Genomic DNA, 21,470 nt, shown 5'->3' on the forward strand with positions numbered 1-21,470 from the left:
CACAGCTACGGGGGTCTTCCGTCTTCGGGGGTCTTCTCGCCGGACTCCTCCGCTATGTTCTGCTAGCTCTTTTACTAGCGGAGGAGCCCGGCTTTCTTCTTCGCCGCCGCACTCTTCTTCTTCTAATTTCTGGGGTCTTGTCCCCCTCTTCGGTTCTTCTTGCCGGGCCAACGCGCCTTCTTCTAGCTCTTTTACAAGCGGTGGCCCGGTCTTCTGTCGCAGCTGTCGCTGTCTTCTGTTCTTTTGTTCTTCTCTTCAGATGTTGCCACGTCGCTGCCTCCGGTCACAGTGACAGGGACGTGGCGCGCGGCGACTTATATAGGGACATCACCGGATGATGTCCCCGCCCATTATGATGTCACAGTCCCAGCATCCTCTGGGACTGTGACATCATGATGGGCGGGGACATCATCCGGTGATGTCCCTATATAAGTCGCCGCGCGCCGCATCCCTGTCATTGTGACTGGAGGCAGCGACGTGGCAACATCTGAACAGAAGAACAGAAGACGACGACAGCGGCGCTTGTAAAAGCTAGAAGAAGGCGCGGTGGCCCGGCAAGAAGAACCAAAGAGGGGGACAAGACCCCCGAAGTCAGAAGAAGAGGGCGGCGGCGAAGAAGAAAGCCGGGCTCCTCCGCTAGTAAAAGAGCTAGCAGAAGATAGCGGAGGAGTCCGACGAGAAGACCCCCGAAGACGGAAGACCCCCGGAGCTGTGCAATAAACTATTTTAACCCTTGTGTGTTGTGTGTTTTTTTTTTTTACTTTTTTCACAGGTGAATGGGTAGGGGTACATTGTACCCCAAACTCATTCACATAGGGTGGGGAGCCGGTATCCGGGGCCCCCTTCTTAAAGGGGGCTCCCAGATTCCGATAAGCCCCCCGCCCGTAGACCCCGACAACCAACGGCCAGGGTTGTCGGGAAGAGGCCCTTGTCCTCATCAACATGGGGACAAGGTGCTTTGGGCTGCGGGGGCCGCGCGGCCCCCTTCCCCAAGCACCCCCCCCATGTTGAGGGCACGCGGCCTGGTACGGCTCAGGAGGGGGGAGCGCTCGCTCATCCCCACCCCCTTTCCTGGCCGGCCGGGTAGCGTGCTCAGATAAGGGTCTGGTATGGATCTGGGGGGACCCCCACGCCGTTTTTTTCGGCGTAGGGGGTTCCCCTTTGAATCCATACCAGACCTAAGGGCCTTGTATGCTCTTGGAGGGGGAACCCATGCCATTTTTTAAAAAAAATTGGCGTGGAGTTCCCCTTCAGAGCTCATTCTCTGATTGGCCACGGCAAAAGTCGCCTGGCCTGGGGCGACTTAAAGTCGTGTTGTAAGTCGCCCCAGGTCGTGTCTAAGTCATGTTCAAGTCGTCTCCAAGTTGCCTCACAAAGTCGTCCTGGAAGTCGTGTCGCCCCTGTGTGAACCGGCTCTAAGGCCGCGTACACACGGGCGGACTGTCCGCCCAACTAGGTTCGTCAAACAGTTTGACAAACAGTCCGTTCAAAATTAGCATGAACGGACTTGACCACACACGACGAACGAACAGTCCACTGAAAACTTGCGCGATGACGTGAACGGCACGTACGACGGGACGAGAAATTCGGTGTCCGATACACTGCAATGCAACCTTCGCCGTGTAAATTCTTTCTGAGCATGCGCGAGACTTAGTTTGCCGAACAAGCCTACACAAGGACTGTCCGCTCAAACCAAGTTTCAGCGGACAGTCTTACGGAAATTCCGAAAAACTTTGTTCGTCAGACTGTCCGCTGAAACTGTCCGCTGAAGCCCCCACACTAGCGTGACACTGTTCAGCGGACAAAGTTGGACGAACAGTCCGCCCGTGTGTACGCGGCCTAAGTGTTTGTCTAAAAATCTATACACAATGCATATCTCTGTGACCTAGCTCTATACGATGCATATCTGAAAAACAACCTATTTAATTTAATCCAGTACTCTTGGACTTTCATTTGCAATGGGTGAAAATAGATGTGAAGTATATTCATCAATTATTTGTGCAGGATACCTTTAAAACATTCAATACACCAAAACAAATGTTGGGTATTACTGATATATGGTATCTAAAAACTACTTCAGCTCAGACATTTGGGGTTATTAGGAGTTCAGTTCAATAATTCTAAGTTAGAACATCTTTTGCTTTGACCAATTCACTCCCGTATCATCTCTAGCTATTATAACACACTTCGAGACTGAATCCCTCATCATTACCAAGATTCAAGAGAAATGGCACAGAGATATTTTGGAAAAGGAGTGGCAGAAACTCTTCAAAATGATAGATATTCAGATAAATTATACAATTCTGATATTTTCCTTGAATTTAATATACATAACTCCATCTGTAAATGTCAAAAGTTTCAGGGTGACCCTCTCCCTATGATTCAGACCTGTGACATCGTTCCATAGTTAGGCTGAAAAAAGACACAAAGTCCATCTAGTTCAACCAAAAAAAAAAACCCATACAATTCCATATACACAATACTATACCCACAGTTGATCCAGAGGAAGGCGAAAAACCCCAGCAAAGCATGATCCAATTTGCTACAGCAGGGTGAAAACTTCCTTCCTGATCTCCCAAGAGGCAATCGTATATTCCCTGGCTCAACTTTATCTATAAATGTTAGTACCCAGTTATATTATGTACACCTAGGAAAGAATCCAGGCCTTCCAGATGAGGTCTTACTAATGATTTTTACAGGGGAAAAATGATATATCTCTCTCTCTCTGGAGTCCATACCTTAATACAAGAAAGGACTTTACTCGCTTTGGAAACCACAACTTGGCATTGCATGCTATTAGGCTCATGATTTATCAAAACCCCCAGATCCTTCTCCACTGTGGATTAGCCCATTCTTGTCCCAGATTCCTGCTTTTATTTCCTTTCATTTTGGCATTCCCAATATATCCAAAATTGTGTCTCTTGGGCATATTTGGAGATTGAGATATTCCTGCCTCTGAAAGAAACATTTTTATGCTTACTTTTGTTCTATGAAAGGAAAACTGTGGCCCTCCAATGGATTTATACCGACCCCTCAGACTCAATTTGTGTTACCAAATCCTCCCTTTTATATAAGCTAACATATGAAGTTAGAGGATGTCCCCTTAGAATTCAACATGTTTATGGGGAAATGGTCAAATACTATTGACACCTGTCACGCTTCTACTCCATAGCCATATTTCCTGAGTCCAGAAACTTATTTAGACCTTTATTTAGTAAAAAAATAATTATGGAATAAAACACATGACACCCGGTTTCCTTTTTTTTAGACTTTATTTTTTATTTTATTTTTAAATTTGTAAAGAGATTATACAGTGAATATTTTGGATCTGTTCATAATGTGCTAATTTGGTTTTCACTTATCATTGATAAGATACAAAAGTTACAATTCCTTTATTAGAGGGATTCCTTGTCATCAATACCTTGTACTGTATTGACTTGAACTATCTGTCATCCATGTATAGTGTACTTTATGTGGTTGTTTGCTCCTCAATAAAAGAAAATCATAAAAAAAAAAAAAAAAAAACTGTAACCTTGAAGTACATGGTTAGAAATAATTACCTCAAAAGCTTGGTTGTATGGAGTGATTCCAATGAATGCAAAAAGGTTGTGTAAATCTTGGATTATGGAGAGGTGTTAATGATTGGAGTCCCTTGGCTCTGATAGGGATTTTCATAGGCGTCTTTAGATTCCAGGAATTCATAACTGTGTGCTGATTTGTAACTCATAACCCTACACTGTTATGAGGGTTTAACGCTTTGGTTGAATCACAACCAGCCTGTTAAAGTAGTTGAGGGTGCAGTGTCTGACCTCTCTGGGTTGAGGTCAGAAATTCAACAACTGTTCCTACTTTGGGGTCCAGTCGTTGATTTGGGTTTCATCCAGTCAAATCTTCCAGCCCCTGAAACGAAAAAAATTATAATTTGGTAATTACTTTTTATTCCTTTAATTTTTTTAAATAGTGCCTTTGTTTCTATAGGCTGAGTTTCCCTTTACCCACTTGCCGACCGGCTCACGCCGATATACGTCGGCAGAATGGCACGGCTGCGCAAAACAACGTATGGGTACGTTGTAACCTTTAAGAGCCGCTAGAGTCCCCAGGGGACCCGATGGCCGGCGGGGGTGATCACGGGCACGAGAGACAGCAAGGGGATTTGTGTGTGTAAACACACAAATCCTTGTTCTGTCAGGGGAGTGGAGACATATCAGGTGTTCCTAAGTAGGAACACCCAGTATGTCTCCTCCCCCAGTCAGTCCTATCCCCATACAGTTAGAAACACTAACTAGGGAAGTCGTTTAACCCCTTGATCACCCACATCGATAGTGTTAACCCCTTTCCTACCAGTGACATTTACACAGTAATCAGTGCATTTTTATAGCACCGATCGCTGTATAAATGTCAATGGTCCCAAAAATGTCAAAATTGTCCGATCTGAAATATCAAAAGTGTCCTTTTCGCTCCACCACAATTTTGCAGTACCGCTAAAAATCACAGATCGCCTCTAGTACTAGTAAAAAATAATAATAAAAATGCTATAAATGTTTCCCGTAGTTTGCAGACGCTATAACTTTTGCGCAAACCAATCAATATACGCTTATTGCGATTTTTATTTTATTTTTTTACCAAAAATATGTAGAAGAATATATGTTGGCCTAAACTGATGAAGAAATTTGTTTTTTAAAAACATTTTTGGAGATATTTATTATAGCAAAAAGTAAAAAAAATATATGTTTTTTAAATTTGTTGCTCTTTTTTTGTTTATGGTGCAAAAAAATAAAAGCCACAGAGGTGATCAAATGCCACCAAAAGAAAGACTACGCAATTGTCAGTTAAAGCCACGCAGTGCCAATTTATAAGTGCTTTGGTCAGGAAGGGGTAAAATCTTCCAGGGCTAAAGCCATTAAAGTGGAACCCTGGTTTAAAGAAAATGATGTAATTATGCACTATTTATGCAAAAAAGTAATATATGGTGCTAAAGTGGCTGGGGTGCCAAATATGGACTCTAAAAATAAGCAAGGAAAAAAATTGATACAATAAAGTCTATAAAAATTCTTACAAGCATGGTCACTTAAAATCCATAATGGCCACTAAGTTCAAATGGAAACCTCACTATGTCATGGCTGCAACATCCTTGGAGAGTTATGGATATCACTCTATGGTCTGCAATATAGAAAAAACACAAGGAGTGCTGCCAAAGTGTAGATTATAATGCAAGGAATAAGATAAATAAAAAATGCACTCACATTTATTGAACAAATAAAAGCATAGAAATCTACTATAGCAAAAAGCATAGCTTTGCAGGGTTGCGGCTGGGTCAACAGAGCTGAGCCTGACTTGAAATGGTGCTGGGGTCGGCAATTCATTTGTAGCACCCCCACTATCAAGTGCTATCCATGTCCAAGATGAACCATGCCATTGGTTTAAGCAAGGACCAGAGCAGAGTTGCAAGAACAACAGGAGGATGACATGGAAGTCGTGGGGGGTGGTTACGCGTTTTGAGGCAACAAGGACTGCCTCTTTCTAAACCATGGCCTACTATTTATATCTTTCTTGGTGTGTATATGTATACCTGGATCATATTAGTTGCTGCAATATTTAAAGCCAAACCTTTCAGTTTAAATCAGGTATTTACATTGCACGTCCGTAAAAATTGTACAAAATCTTACAATTCTTTTCCATTAGAAATCAGCCAAAGCTTCAGTGGAAAAGTTGTACAGAAGGACCCCTTCTCTCTGTATGGAGACGCTCGTCTCTCTACAGAGATAGAGTAAAACCCCTTGGTGAGCTAGACCTATAGGTTCTGAAAAGCTGTGATCATAACTAAAAAATATTTTATGTATAAGTAAAGGGCTTTTTTTTTCAGCGGGAATGCAATTCCACACCTCCAGCACTGAATGTATGTAATGGCAAGGAGTGCTGGGGTGTGTTGGAGGGTCTATCCATGCTGGCTGCTGGAGGATCTATTGTTGCTGGAGGGGATCTATTTTTGCATGGTGGTCTATTGTTGCTGTGGAGATCTATTGTTGCTGGTGGGGGATATGCTGTTTCTGGGGGGGTCAATTGTTGCTGGAAGAGATCTATGGTTGAGGGAGGGAGTCTATTGTTGCTGGCTGCTGGAGAGTCTATTGATGCTGGCTGCTGGGAGGTCTGTTGCTGCTGGGGTGGTATTTATTTGTCAGAGTCCATTGTTGCTGGGGGGCGTCTATTATTTTTGGATGAATCTATTGTTGCTGTTGAATCTGTTTTACTACTTTTCTTGTTAATAACAAATCCCATTCAAATTACTTAGCACCACAAAATGATACTTGGCTCTGTAATCTCTAAAAGAGGCATTACTGGGAAGTGGGTAGGGGGTGGAAGCAAGTAACTGTAGGTAGGGAAGGGGGCAAGGGGTGGCTCAGAAGGGAGGAGTTCCTGCACTTATTCTCTGAGAAAATATATATATATACTGTATTTATCCCACCAAAATCAGGGGGAAATCGGGGGTGCGTGATATATGCCGATCCCCCGCTGTTGTTAGGGCTTTCTGCTGCTATCTGCTGCTTCCGTGTATTTTCGGCCGCACTCGGCCGTTCTCGGCTATCTTCGGCCGTTCTCGGCTATCTTTGCCGCACTCGGCTGTTCTCAACGGCTTTCGGCTTTCCGAGAACGGCTGTGGACGAGTGTGGCCGAAAATACCCGAAAGCCGCCGAAAACGGCCGAGAACTACCGGCCCCATTTTTTAAACGCCAAATGACTGACAAGGCTGCAAATGCAAGGCTGCATAGGACTGACAAGCCTGCAAAAGACTGACAAGGCTGCAAATGCAAGGCTGTAAACAACTGACAAGGCTGCAAATGCAAGGCTGCAAACGACTGACAAAGCTGCAAATGCAAGGCTGCATACGACTGACAAGGCTGCAAATGCAAGGCTGCATACGACTGACAAGGCTGCAAATGCAAGGCTGCAAACGACTGACAAGGCTGCAAATGCAAGGCTGCAAACGACTGACAAGGCTGCATAAGACTGACAAATGCAAGGCTGCATACGACTGACAAGGCTGCAAACGACTGACTAGGCTGCAAATGCAAGGCTGCAAACGACTGACAAGGCTGCAAATGCAAGGCTGCATACGACTGACAAGGCTGCAAATGCAAGGCTGCATACGACTGACAAGGCTGCAAATGCAAGGCTGCAAACGACTGACAAGGCTGCATACGACTGACAAATGCAAGGCTGCATACGACTGACAAGGCTGCAAACGACTGACTAGGCTGCAAATGCAAGGCTGCAAACGACTGACAAGGCTGCAAATGACACTGACAAGGCTGCATTAATGGGCATTTAAATGTAAGTTTTTTTTCCTTAAAACTTCCCCCCAAAAAAAAAATTCTTTTAAATTCCCTCCTAAACTTGGGGTGCATGTTATACGCCAATAAATACGGTATATATATATATATATATATATATATATATATATATACATGAAAATGTGTACAAAACTAGTATACATTTGTAAAATGCCAAATCATCCTCTGGCTGTGCATGCTTACTACCAACATTGAGATCCTTTTTGTGCCAAGATCACACAGAATCTGTGCAGAGATCTCACAGATCCCGATACCAAAACAAAGAGCCATGGAAAACTCTACAGTACAGAGAACTAATAGCAGATCTGAAGGTTTGGACAAGGGTGCGGCTGTGTACAAAGAACAAATGGGTGTAACTGGGATGATGGGAATAACATTATCATTGTAAGAGAACTAATAGTTTAATTTAAAAAATACATGCACAAAAGTTACTGTATTTGTTACTTTATTGTTATGTTCTTTTACAAAGTACAGTAAATATCATATTTTTACAAAGGTTTTGCATACAGGAGGTGTAGGTTGGATTTTTGGCATTGGATTGCACTTATTTGCAAGTACAGCTTGTTTTGTGTTCTTGGCCATATTAGGCACTAAAGCTGGCCAAACACCAATTTCATTCGTACATGTGTATAGAAATACTTCAGTGATTACATCAGAGTATTTGATCTAGCATTCATTAGGTGAACTGATTTAATTCAAAAGCCTTATTTGACCTGCTACTTGAATAGAATCCCAGACATATTAACCACTTGAGATCCGCGCTATTGCCAAATGACGGCATTAGCGCGGACCTACATTTCCGGGACTACGTCTATTGACGTCGTCCCGGTTACGAGCGGCCTGCGCGCCCCCTGAGGGGCGCGCGCGGCGCGCTCTGTGATCGGCGAGTCCATGAGACTCGCCTGATCACCGATCCGTGCAAGGGGTCGATCCCGACCCCTTATCACGTGATCAGCTGTCAGCCAATGACAGCTGATCATGTGATAGAACGGAGCCGGTAATCGGTTATTATTCCTCCTCGCGCTGACAGCGCGAGGAGAAAAAAAAAGCCGATCACCGGCGGCCGTGATCGGGACATCAGTCTCGATCACGGCCATCAATACAAGGGACCACCTGCCACCTGCCAGTGCCCACCTGCCTCCCGCAGTGCCATCCTGAAGTAAAATAAAACGCAAAAGTAAGTGCCCCCCGTCAGTGCCCATAGTGCCCACAGTGCCACCCACAGTGCCACCCCACAGTGCCACCCACAGTGCCACCCAATCTGCCTCAAAGGTGCTGCACCCCAGTGCCGCCCATCAGTGCCCAGCAGTGCCGCCCATCAGTGCCCAGCAGTGCCGCCCATCAGTGCCCAGCAGTGCCACCTATCAGAGCCACCTATCAGTGCCACCTATCAGTGCCCATCAGTCCCATCTATCTGTGGTACCTATCAGTGCCCATCCGTGCCACCCATCCGTGCCACTTATCCGTGCCACCCATCCGTGCCATCTTATCTGTGCCCATCTTTGCCCATCAGTGCCGCCTTATCTGTGCCCATCGGTGCCGCCTTATCTGTGCCTATTAGTGCCGCCTTAACTATGCCTATCAGTGCCCACCAGTGCAGCCTATCAGTGCCCACCAATGCAGCCCATCAGTGCCCACCAATGCAGCCCATCAGTGCCCACCAATGCAGCCTATCAGTGCCGCCTAATCAGCGCACTTCAATGAAGGAGAAAAATGACCCGTTTGCAAAATTTTATAACAAACTATTAAAACATGATTTTATTTTTTTATTTTTTTGCATCTTTTTTTGTTTGTTTAGCAAAAAATAAAACTCCGAGCTGTAACTAAATACCACCAAAAGAAAGCTCTATTTGTGGGAAAAAAATGATAAAAATTTCATTTGGGTACAGTGTTGTATGCCCGCGCAATTGTCATTCAAAGTGCATCAGCGCTGAAAGCTGAAAATTGGTCTGGGACTGAGGGGGGTTTAAGTGCCCAGTAAGCAAGTGGTTAAAGCAGTATTAAAGTGGAAGTTCATCCTAAAATGAAAATCTATAACTCTACAGGCATCCACACTCTAATTCCACGTACACACGATCGGATTTTCCAACGGGAAATGTTGGATGTGAGCTTGTTGTCCGACCGCGTGTATGCTCCATCGGACAGTTGTTCTCCGACTTTCCGCCAACGAATGTTGGCTAGCATGCTCTCAAATTTTCCGGCAACAAATGTCTGTTTGTAGACAAAAGTCCAACGTACAAACACGCATGCTCGGAAGCAAGGATGAGCCGGAAGTCTGGTAAAACTAGTGTTCGTAATGGAAATATCACATGACTATTGAACTTCCTTTTTATTGGCTCGCTGTACGTCTTGTATGTCACTACATTCGTAATTGTTGGCCAACATTTGTGTGACTGTATCTATGCAAGACAAGTTGGAGCCAACCCCCTTTCAACAAAATTTCACGGTTTTGTTGTCGGAAAGTCCGATCATGTGTATGGGGCATTAGACCTAACCTATCTAGCCCTGTAAAGACAAAATCACTATACATACCTTTTCTGAAGCTGGACCAGTCCCCACTGAGCTGTCAGTCGTGGCTTTGTTGTATGGGTGGGTGCAGAGGACACGTCCGACAACAGAAGTCCCGTAGTAACTCTATGGGTGATGTCACTTCCCAAGCATTTCACAGCCGTTGTCGGCTACCTCCTGCACAAAGCTTCTGCTGATGGAGACCATACCGGAGTGTAGGGTTGCCACCTCATCCCTTTAAACCCAAACACATATGAATTACACAGGTTCTGTGGCTGATTGAGGTGGTAATTAAACACACTTGGTGCCCTATCTGCATTAAATTAGCCTCAGAACCTGTGTAATTCATATGAGTTCAGTTTTAAAGGGATGAGGTGGCAACCCTACCAGAGCGGCTTCAGAAAAGGTATATATAGCGATTTCCTCTGTACAGGGTTAGATAGGTTAGTCTTAGAATGTGCCTGCCAGTAGATTTACAGATTTTAGTTTTAGAGTGAACTTCTACTATAATCCCAAAACGTAATATATTGCAGCTTACAAATCAGTAGATATTTACATAGTTAGTAAGGTTGAATAAAGACACCAGTCCATCCAGTTCAACCTTAGTGTCCCTACACTCTGGATGAAGGAGCAACAAAGACACCTTAGGATAGCAGCATTGTCAGTCCGTGAGGAGAGGAGTGTTAGAGGTACTCGCGGATTTAGATACACTAACAGATTCAAGCAAGACTCCAGCTAACACTCTTTAACCACTTACAGACCCCTTAATGACCAGGCCATTTTTTGCGCTATGGCACTGGGTCGCTTTAACTGACAATTGCGCGATCATGCAACTCTGTACCCAAAATGAATGGACGTCTTTTTTTTCCCCACAAATAGAGCTTTCTTTTCGTGGTATTTGATCACCTCTGCTGTTTTTATATTTTGAGCGATAAACAAAAAAAGAGCGACCATTCGAAAAAAATATATATATATTTTTTGCTATAATAAATAAAAAAAGTTTAGGCCAATATGTATTCTTCTACAGATTTTTGTTAAAACATTTTTTTGCAATACTCGTATATTCATTGGTTTACGCAAAAGTTATAGTGTCTACAAAGTAGGGGATAGATGTAAGTCATTTTTATTATTTTATTTATTTTTTGCTAGTGATGGCAGCGATTTGTGATTTTTAGCGGACACTTTTTTTGGGACCATTGACATTTATACAGCGATCATTGCTATAAAAATGCACTGATTGCTGTATAAATGTCACTGGCAGGGAAGGGGTTAACATTAGGGAGCGATTAAGGGGTTAAATGTGTTCCCTGGGAAGTGTTTCTAACTGGAGGAGGATCGCTGTTCCTAATCACTAGGAACAGCAGATCTCTTTCTCTCCTCCCCTGTCAGAACAGGGATCTTACGGAGAGATCCCCGTTCTAGCTTTCTTTCCTGCGATTGCAGGTGGCTACACATCGCGCATCGGGGGCCTCGCTGTGCAGGAACCAATGTACACCTACGGCGATTTGCGGGAACGAGCCAGCCTGCCACAGTATAATGACGGCGGCTGATCTGCAAGTGGTTAAACAGTTACAGCAACAGTTTTGATCCTTTTGAGTTAAAGTTTCACATAAATAAATAAAGCTGATAATTGTACACACCCCTGTCAGTTTTAAATGGTTTGTCTCAACTCTAACTGCTACATGTGCAGGACAGCTGGTTCTTTTAAAAAGACAAAAGACTTAAGCCTCGTACACACATTTAGATTGTTGGCAGGGGATTGTCTGTTGACAGACTTGTCCTAAAATCTGACCGTTAGTATGCTTTTTCAGACAATTGTTGTCCAACTTTCGGCCAACAAATGTTGGAGGCAGGCTAATAGATTTTCGGCAGACAAATCGGTCAAAATCTGACAACGGTCTGTTGTCAGATTTTCATATCGTGCTCACACAAAAGTCCAAAGTACAAACACGCATGCTCGGAATCAATGCTCACCAAACACAAAATTAGAAGAAGGTGCCCAAAGGGTGGCACTCAAGAGCTGAAATTCCTCGTAGTACGTCACTACATTCGTGTTTGTTGCCCGACAATTGTGTACCGTTAGTATGCAAGACAAGTTCCTGGCACACGCCCTTTGGACAAAAATCAGACGCTCGGTTGGCCAACATTTGTACCGTGTGTACGAGGCTTTACTGGCTAAATCATAAAGGAAAGAAAGCCTAAAAGAGAAAACGAAAACAGCCTTCACATTTAAGAATTGGGGAGCTGCAATATAATAAATATTTGCCTTTTGGGTTTCATACCACTTAACCACTTGCGCATAACATTATGTATAATTTTATCTGAATGAAAACCACATTCACAGTTCAAATTTCGTTTGTTCAAGAAAAATCTTGCTTCCCGTTCCTTTGAATTTTTATCACTTTGGTTGAAATTGACTATCTTTCTGAGCCCACTACCCAGTGCCAGGACAAAGTCATCCAGCACCCAGGGCAAAGATTCCATAATTACGCCCCCCTTCATTATATGCGAGCTTAGAGATCCTACCCCCAGCAGTCACCCCCTTGTCAAAATCACTGTACAGCTCCAGATCTGTCAATCAGGTTTTGCATGGACCTGGAAGCGCGCAGTGAGGTGGTGGGACCTTCCTGCTGTGTTCTCTGAGTCTGTTGGTCTCCTTGTGCCAGAACCAAAACAAAAGGAAGAGCTGGCTGGTTCACACCACAACATTGTGATGGTGTGTGCTGAAAAAAGTATTACTTTTTTCAATGCAGGGCAGTGTGAGGCAATCCACTGCTGTTCATTGCACTGCAGCCATGTCACTCCATGACATTTCAATAGTATATTAAGAAAAAATAAAATAAATGAACAGTGTGATGTGCTGCAATTGGCACATTGGCACTGCTGTCATCCCACCACACGCCAGCCGCTGCATTCTTGTGCAGTCACTGGTGTGAATGTACCCTAAAGATTGTAAAAGTTATTTTTATGTTTTTATCATTACTTTTTTTTTTCTTTTACATTTATATATGGATTTGTGTTTGTTAGCAAATCCATTCATAATCGAGACCTCAGAAGAGAGTACAGTGGTCAGTCACCATTGTCCACACTGCCAGATAATACAGCCAGGCAGATAACTCCACTTTCTTATTTATAGTTAGGGAACATAGTGGTGTCATCCATCCCCAGCTTGCTGATTGGACAATGACAGAGCAGCAGCAGACTGGTGAGGTCATCTCTCTGTTCACTCTATCTCCTCCTCTCAGCATTTTTCCTTGTCACTGTATTTGCATGCAGCAATATTTTGGCTGCTGCTTCCTCTCCCTCTTTGAGTGCTGTGCTAGAGGGGATTGCAAGAGGATCTTATTAATTAAGGTACATTTACTAGTAGCAGTTACATGTATAATTGCACATAAACCTTCATTGATATAGGACTTTTATATCTGCCTGATGTTTTGTTTTAAACATTGGGATGTATACAGGGAACACAATTTACCTGGTCAGTCCCGACGTTCTCCATCCAGGTACTGCATACCGGTCTATAAGACCCCCTGTGTCGGTAATCCAGTGATAGGTTATCTCTTTCTTGTGATGCAGATGGGAGAGTGCACTTCAAATGACTCGGTGACCTGCTTCCTGGACTGTGGCTCCATTATATTACAAAGAATTCACATTAAGGCAAACTGAATGAACATTTTGATTTTCACACAGCTGTAGTGTTTGCTGGATAGTACAGTATTAGTAGCTCACTTATTACTTTCCCTTGTTGCCTGCAATTGATCTTTACAGCTAATGGAGTTCCTGTATAGCTATATTTAGTAGATATGGATCATAGAGATTGTAACAACATCAACAGCTGGCCAGAGAAAAGTGTCCCTTTATAAATCGAGAGTTCATTTTCTGATTACCTACGTGACTATTACAATCCAGTAATAGAATTTGCTGTTATCAGAGAATTTATCAGATAATATGGTGCACACAATTAACTTTATGATACAAAATGTGCATATTTTTCAGCATATCCCCAGGAAACATATGGACACCACTTTGGAAGGAACTCTCCAGTCATGCTGCTAATCCAGATGTTATGATTCTAGGAGGAAAAGATGCCCAGGTGAGGGGGTAACCAATAAAAAATGTGCATCCCCGCCAAATAGCATTGCCGATCAGAACCTATGAAGCCCAAAGTTTAAAAATAGTTATGTGCTATTCACTGGGAGGCATCTTACAATTATGGCCGCTATATTGTGGGCTTCTAAAAGTTATGACCCCCTCATTAAGGGGCTTCTGACAGTTAAATTACCTTCATTGTCAGGCTTCTTATAGTGGAAAGAAATGGCTGCACATTCAGAACTCCCGGTTGCCTGTTTATTGATCACAAGGATAACACCATATACACCAAAAAATGGTCACGTACAGGCGTTTCACACATACATCTTGTGCTTAATCATTTGTTAATGATTAAGCACAAGATGTATGTGTGCAACGCGTCCCTGTGTCCATTTGTTGGTGTTATCCTTGTGATTAATAAAAAGGCAACTGGGAGTTCTGGGTGTGCAGCCATTTTTTTCTTCTTTCCAAGTTTCCCAGGGAGGCGGGCCGGGGCTGGCACTCCATGAGACTCCCTAGTCTCTCATCACACACCTTGAGCAGTGATTTATTCTCCTGTATATGGGCTTCCAACAGTTATGGCCCCTGCATTGGGGGGTATTCTGACAGTCTTCTGACAGTTATTTCACCTTTTATTGGTAGGATTCTTACAGGTTTGGCCCCTGCATTGGGGGGCTTTTACCAGTTATGGGTCCTTCTTTGGAGAGTATCTGACAATTATGGTGCTTACATTTGTGGCTTCTGTCAGTTATGGTTCCTCTACTGGCAGCTTCTGGTCATTCCATTGGGGTCTTTTGAGGAGGAAAGCCGCACACACTTAGCTGGTTAAAGTGGAACTAAATTTCCCCAGTGTACTCAACTCTACCTTCCATTGATGCGGTGGTTACATCCCTCACGGTCATCTTCTTCCGGGTGCCCTATTTTTGGCCTCTTGATTGGCCAGCAGTGGAAGACATCATCCCTGGAATCAGTCATTCTGGCACAGCCAAAGGGTGCCAGGAATGCAGACTTAGCTGCAAGCATTCAGGTAAGTTTGTATTACAAACAAATGGCAACCACCCTATCCTATAACTGGCCTTTGCAGCAAGGAGCACATGGAAGGGTGATGCATGTCAAAAAATAACAAAGAGAAATTTCCAGCTCACTTACCAGCCAGCCTTCAACAATCTGAATTGTCCTGTCTAACCATCCAGGTTAAAACTAAGAGCTTTATTTTGCACACATTAGCAAATGTATGCATAAGCTGCAGGGCCACTTCATGGCACCCCAGTGTACTGCAGTCCTAACTATAATTTTGAGAGTCTCCAAAGATGGAGCACATACATAATAAAGGATAGATTGATGGCAGGTATGCCTAGAGGGAACCCACCCCTCCTTAAAAGTATAGGGATGCACTGGACACCCAGCAATAGCACAATGGCAGCAAAGGTATCCAGTGCATCCCCTTGTAGGGGTCAGCCCCTAGGATTACTGAACTATATTGCACTGTGTTCCATCTATAATATATACAGCCTGCTATTTCCAGTTTAGCCACAAGATGTCACTGTTGCTGCCGACCCTTCAGAGGAGAGGAAACAGGAAGTGGCAGTGAGAGAGAACTGTGAGGAGTGTGTGGGCAGCTGAGGAATTCCTGTGCGGAGCTGAGGAAAAGTCAAGTCTGCCCTGAGGAGAGGGAGACTTTGTGTGGATAAAGAGTCGCAGTATCCAGCTAAAGATCGGGCACCTCGGGCAGAGAGAGAGAGCTGTGGTGATTTTGGGCCGCATCTGTGTTCATCCATCCGTCCCAGACGGGCAAGCTGCAGCACTAGGAACTGGACTTCACCTGCCTCATGAAGGAGGCCAAGACAAGGGACCCTCCAGCTGTCTAACAAACTGTGAGTGAGCACCGGTGCTGGATTGTGATAGGGAATAGTACAGTCCCTACTGAGATAGTACGTTGTAGAAACGTGTCCCGATAAGCGGGAATCAGGCAGGACATATTAGAAGAGGGTAGCCTGTATCACTGTGCATGTGTTGGCGGGAAAGCCATTTTGTGTACCACATTCCAGTTAGCCTTACTGTAAACTACTGTGAATTGTTAATACTGTTATCCTCCTCCTCCGGCCATTATATCTTACTGTTTAATAAAGCCGGTTTTTGTTTCAGCCTCCTTGTCTGCTGTCCCGTACTTGAAACCTGCATTGCGGTCTCCTATACCTCTGACCGCTACAAGTGGCGCTGCGAGCAGGGTACGGTTACAGAGATGGAGGCGGCTGAAGGCAACGTACCTGATGTTGATGTGAATGCCTTAGGTAATGGTGGAACCCCTACAAGGACCCTCCCTATGGGCATGCTTTTTAACTTGTTGCCAAAATTTGATGGCCAGAACATGTCACTGTCAGACTGGGTGACGAGATTACAGAGCGTTGCTAGAATTTACAATGTCAGCCCAGAGCTACAGGTGGAAATTGCTTTGGCTGCCCTGGAGGGTGAAGCGCGGAAAACTGTTTGCTTACAACCGGAAGCTACGCGCAGTACCTTGAAAGAGATTGTGCGCTTTCTAGAAGAAATATACGGTGAAACAGCTAGTGCGGGCCACCTCCGGGCAAAGTTCTTCTACCGGGTACAGCAGGAAAATGAAGGGGTCTCACAATATGCAACGGCTCTACAGGAAGTACTGGCTGAGATACAGAAAAAAGAGGCAGACGGGATAACCGCCATGGGATCCGCAGACCGGATACTGAGGGAACAATTGATCCTGGGACTCTACAGCTCTCACCTGAGACAAGCCCTACGGGAACGAGTCAGAGTGGACCCTACACTGAATTTTCGGCAAATATTGGCTGAGGCCGTGGAGCGAAGTAAAGAAGAAATTTATGCCTCTGGAGTGATACGGACCCAGACCGCCTCCCTCGGGGTTGCGAAGAATGAGGAGGTCCTGGTTAGAGTGGTGCAGGACCTACAAAGCTCCCTGGGTCTCATGCATGAGAAGTTGACGCAAATAGAGAGACGGATGGATTTGAGCTACCCCCCTGAGGTTGCATATCTGGGGCAACAACAACCTTATCAGACTGCCTCGATGGTTCCTGCACCAGAGCATCCTTACCCACGTATTCCCACCTACCGAGTCCCTCAATATCCTCCAGTGAGCTCGGCCAGTCCAGGCCTACGGGCGCCTCCCGCACACAGACAGAGAGAACAACGCAGAGAGGCTCAGTGCTGGCGGTGTGGAGAAAAAGGACACTTCGCTAGAGAATGCCGGAGGGACCTGCCTAGACGCCCAGAGCCGGCGTTAAACTTCAGGCCCCCGCAGTAATGAGGCACACTGCGGGGGAAGTAGAGTGTCAGGCCACTCAGCACAGCTCCGAACACCTGGTTGCAGGATGTCCCACCATAAGAGCCGAGTTTGAAGGCATTCCAGTCAACTGTTTAGTGGACACCGGATCACAGGTAACGACCATGCCTGAGTCATATTTCAACCGTTACTTTCAAGCACTGGCCAAGCCAGAACAGGGGACATTGATCCAGGTCACAGCAGCTAACCAGCAACAAATCCCTGTCACAGGTGTCGTATGGATGAATGTACGTCTGTGTGGACAGGAAGTTGGGAAAAAAGGTATCCTGCTGGTCCCTGAAACCTTCAAAGAAGATGTACCGGTGATAATGGGCATGAATATCCTGCGAGAGTTGGATCAAATTATGTTCACTAAAAGGGGGCCGGGCTATTGGAAGAATGCCACTCCACACAAACCAACGCAAAAGGCATTTCAACGGTTAATCCGGTTTTGTGGGACACAGAAGAGTGTCCCAGTACATCAGTCTGTAGGAAATATTCGAGTGCCGGGAAGGGCTACCCTTACCCTCCCTCCTGATCGGGAGACTATACTGACTTTGCCCGTGGGAACCTCCCGCAACCTTGAAGGTATGGAGGTGATCATTGAGCCTGCAGGCCTGGGAGAGTTAGGTCAGGATGTCCTAGTGGCCCGGACACTGGCAGTAGTCCAAAATGGACGAGTACCCATAAGAGCTGTAAACGTTGGACAACGGGAAGTCTCTCTGGTGCCAGGAGTGGAACTGGCTCGCGTGTACCTACATCGGGGAGAAGTGCTGAGTCAGGGAGAAGTGACTCTAGCTCCGATAGGCAATTCTGCTTGGACCTTGGCAGTTACTGCAAAGCCTGCAGAGGCACCGACCCCAGAATGGAATGGGACAGTCATCTTGGAACAAATGGAGATAGATGTGAAAGCTCTAAGTCCGGATCATTTACGAGCAGTTGAAACCATGCTGTGGGAGAATCAAGCTGCGTTTGCCCGCAATGCCAATGACTTTGGTTGCACAGATGCTATCACACATGAGATACCGACGGGGGACACTCCCCCAAGCCGAGAGAGATATCGACAGATTCCACCCAAGTTGTATCAAGAGGTGAAGACATTGCTGAAACAGATGATCGATTCAGGAGTGGTTCGGGGTAGTCAAAGTCCCTGGGCAGCCCCAGTGGTGCTTGTCAAGAAGAAGGATGGCACCATTCGATTTTGTGTGGATTACCGGAGATTGAATGCGTGCACAGTGCGGGACTCATATCCTCTGCCTCGCATCGAAGAGTCCCTAACAGCCCTAGGGCGGGCTAAATACTTCTCCACCTTGGATTTAGCAAGTGGATACTGGCAGGTACCGGTGGCTGAACAAGACAAGGAAAAGACAGCATTCATACTTCCCATGGGTCTGTTTGAATTTAATAGGATGCCATTTGGGCTGTCTAATGCCCCAGGAACCTTTCAGAGGCTGATGGAAAAATGTCTGGGAGATCTAAATTTTGAAGCTACCCTGATATACTTGGATGATATTATAGTGTACTCTGCTACTTTTGAAGAACACTTGGCCCGATTAGGACAGGTACTTGAGCGACTGCGGGCCCATGGCCTGAAGATAAAGCCAAAGAAGTGTCATCTCTTCAAGAAGGAGATCGAGTACTTAGGCCATACGGTGTCCAAAGACGGGGTGCTGCCATCCCAAAATAAAGTGGCTGCCATTCAACAATGGCCGGAGCCTAGAACGCTGCGTGAGTTGAAGGCCTTCCTTGGTCTGACTGGTTACTACCGGCGGTTCATCAAAGACTATGCAAAGATAGCGGGCCCTCTGAATGAGATTTTGAGAGGAACTGCTGGGCAATCCAAGAGTCAAAGTGTTCCCTGGGGACAGAAGCAAGAGGAGGCCTTCCTGACCTTGAAAGAGGCTCTGACATCGGCCCCCATCTTGGCTTATGCTGATTTTGACAAACCATTCTTCTTATCTACTGACGGTAGTCTCTACGGACTCGGGGCAGTGTTGTCACAGATGCAGGACGGACACGAAAGAGTGATTGCCTATGCCAGTAGGTCCCTGCGGGATACGGAGCGAAACCCTCATAACTATAGTTCCTTCCGGCTAGAGCTCCTTGCCCTGGTGTGGGCCATGACAGAGAAGTTTGCCGGTTACCTTACAGGGGCTAAAATCTTTGTACGGACTGATAACAATCCCCTGGCCCATCTGGATACTGCTAGACTGGGAGCCCTGGAGCAACGTTGGGCAGCTCGCCTTGCAAAGTATGACTTCTCAATTCGCTATCGCTCTGCTACAGAGAATACCAATGCTGATGGTCTGTCGAGGGTTACTTTTGAAACTCCATTGGGAGAGCTTGATGAACAAAAGGAAGAGGATGAAATTCAAGACTTCCGCAAGTTTACACCTCCAGCAGTCGCAGCACAGACAAGCGGGGAGGCCCGGTCCCTGCCTAAGGCATTAGCAAGAACTAATGAGGAATGGGGGCGAATACAAGATGAAGACATTGGACTGCGACAGATAAAAGGTTGGGTGGCTCGGCAAAGAAAACCAGACAGAGAGGAAAGGGCTGATCTTGATGCTGAGATGAAGTCAATTCTACATCAATGGGACAGACTAGAGGTTCATGGAGCTGTTCTATACCGCAAGTGGCAGCAGCCTGCCGATCTGGAGGCAAGATGGCAGGTTGTCATACCAAGGAGTCTGGCACTAGAGATAGCCAGGGAAGCTCATGAATTTGGAGCTCATTTCGGGCCAGTCAAAACTTACCAGTGGCTGCAGCGTTATGTGTATTGTCCACGACTGGAGGTCGTAGTTGAAGAAGTCTGCCGACAGTGTAGAGTGTGTGAGCTTACTAAAAGCACAGAGCAGAGGGCACCCATACAGCCCATACAGACCAAGGAACCGCTGGAGGTATTGCTGATAGATTATCTCCTCGTGGGACAGTCAGCCAGAGGCCCACAATACTGCCTGGTCATGATTGACCACTTCTCCAAGTTTGCAGTGGTCACTCCAACTCGGGACCAGACGGCTGAGTCTGCAGCTCGGGCCATCTGTCAAGATTTCATCCGGGTCTATGGATGCCCGAAACGGATTCACTCAGATCAAGGAGCATGCTTTCAAGGGAAAGTGATGGAGGAGTTACACCGACTGTATGGCATTGGAAAATCCAGGACAACTCCATATCATCCCCAAGGGAATGGGGCCTGTGAGCGCTTTAATCGGACTCTGCTTCAGATGCTGAGGACCTTAGAGGAGGACAAAAAGACGCACTGGCCAGACTATCTGCCTGAATTAGTCTGGGCCTACAATAATCGTGTCCACACTACCACCGGCTATACCCCATACATGCTACTGTTCGGTAGAGCCGGACGAGAAATTGTCGAATTGAATTTGGAACAGCCAGAAGATGTGATAGAGCGATCAACCACCTCATGGGTGAAAGAACACCGCAAGCGACTCCAGACCATCTGCCGGTTAGTAGGCCAGAGATTGCAAGAAAAGACTTATACTGACCGTCCTCCCATCCAAGAGATTCCGTTGCAACCTGGAGACCGGGTGCTGGTTCGAGAGAAACGGCCCAGAGGCAAGTTGAGTGAGCGTTGGGAGGTACAGCCGTACAAAGTGATCAAGAGAGTGTATCCCAATGGTCCAGTTTACGAAGTTCGTGTTGAGAATGGGGAGTCGGCTTCAAGGGTTCTACATAGGAATATGCTACGGCCATGTCGGTCAGAAGATCGGATACCTGCACAGAGGACACCACTCCCTGCCCCTTCCTCAGAATTTGTCATTTCCGATGGGAATAATATTGAAGACTGGTGGATTGTTCCTGACTCTGCACGTGATGAAGCCCCTGTTATAGAACCAGTACCAGCTCCAAGGGAGGAAGGACAAGTCCTAACAGAAAGACAAGACCTTCGGAGATCTAGTAGGTCTACTGCAGGGGTTCCACCAAACAGGTACAATGCTGATCAGTTTATTTGGTCTAACTGTATGTATTATGAACAATGTTGTGCTGCCGTTAAAGATTGATTTAACCCTTTTCTTCCCCATGGACTATATAGCAAGGCCGAGGACGGCCACCTTTAAGCGGGGAGGCATGTAGGGGTCAGCCCCTAGGATTACTGAACTATATTGCACTGTGTTCCATCTATAATATATACAGCCTGCTATTTCCAGTTTAGCCACAAGATGTCACTGTTGCTGCCGACCCTTCAGAGGAGA

General features: G+C 45.7%; 1 protein-coding gene across 1 annotated transcript in view; it reads left to right on the forward strand.

The window, feature by feature from the left end:
- The window catches only part of HSD17B14 (hydroxysteroid 17-beta dehydrogenase 14), an 89,530-nt gene that overhangs the window by 54,780 nt on the left and 13,280 nt on the right, over positions 1-21,470 (forward strand). The window contains exon 8 of the mRNA XM_077457457.1: positions 13,854-13,950. Coding sequence (XP_077313583.1) covers positions 13,854-13,950 — 97 coding nt within the window. The remainder of the gene's footprint in view (positions 1-13,853; positions 13,951-21,470) is intronic.

This window comes from Lithobates pipiens, unplaced genomic scaffold (genome assembly GCF_037356315.1).
Source record: "Lithobates pipiens isolate NorthernLeopardFrog02 unplaced genomic scaffold, aLitPip1_a1.2 Scaffold_27, whole genome shotgun sequence".
Classification (NCBI taxonomy): Eukaryota; Metazoa; Chordata; class Amphibia; order Anura; family Ranidae; genus Lithobates; species Lithobates pipiens.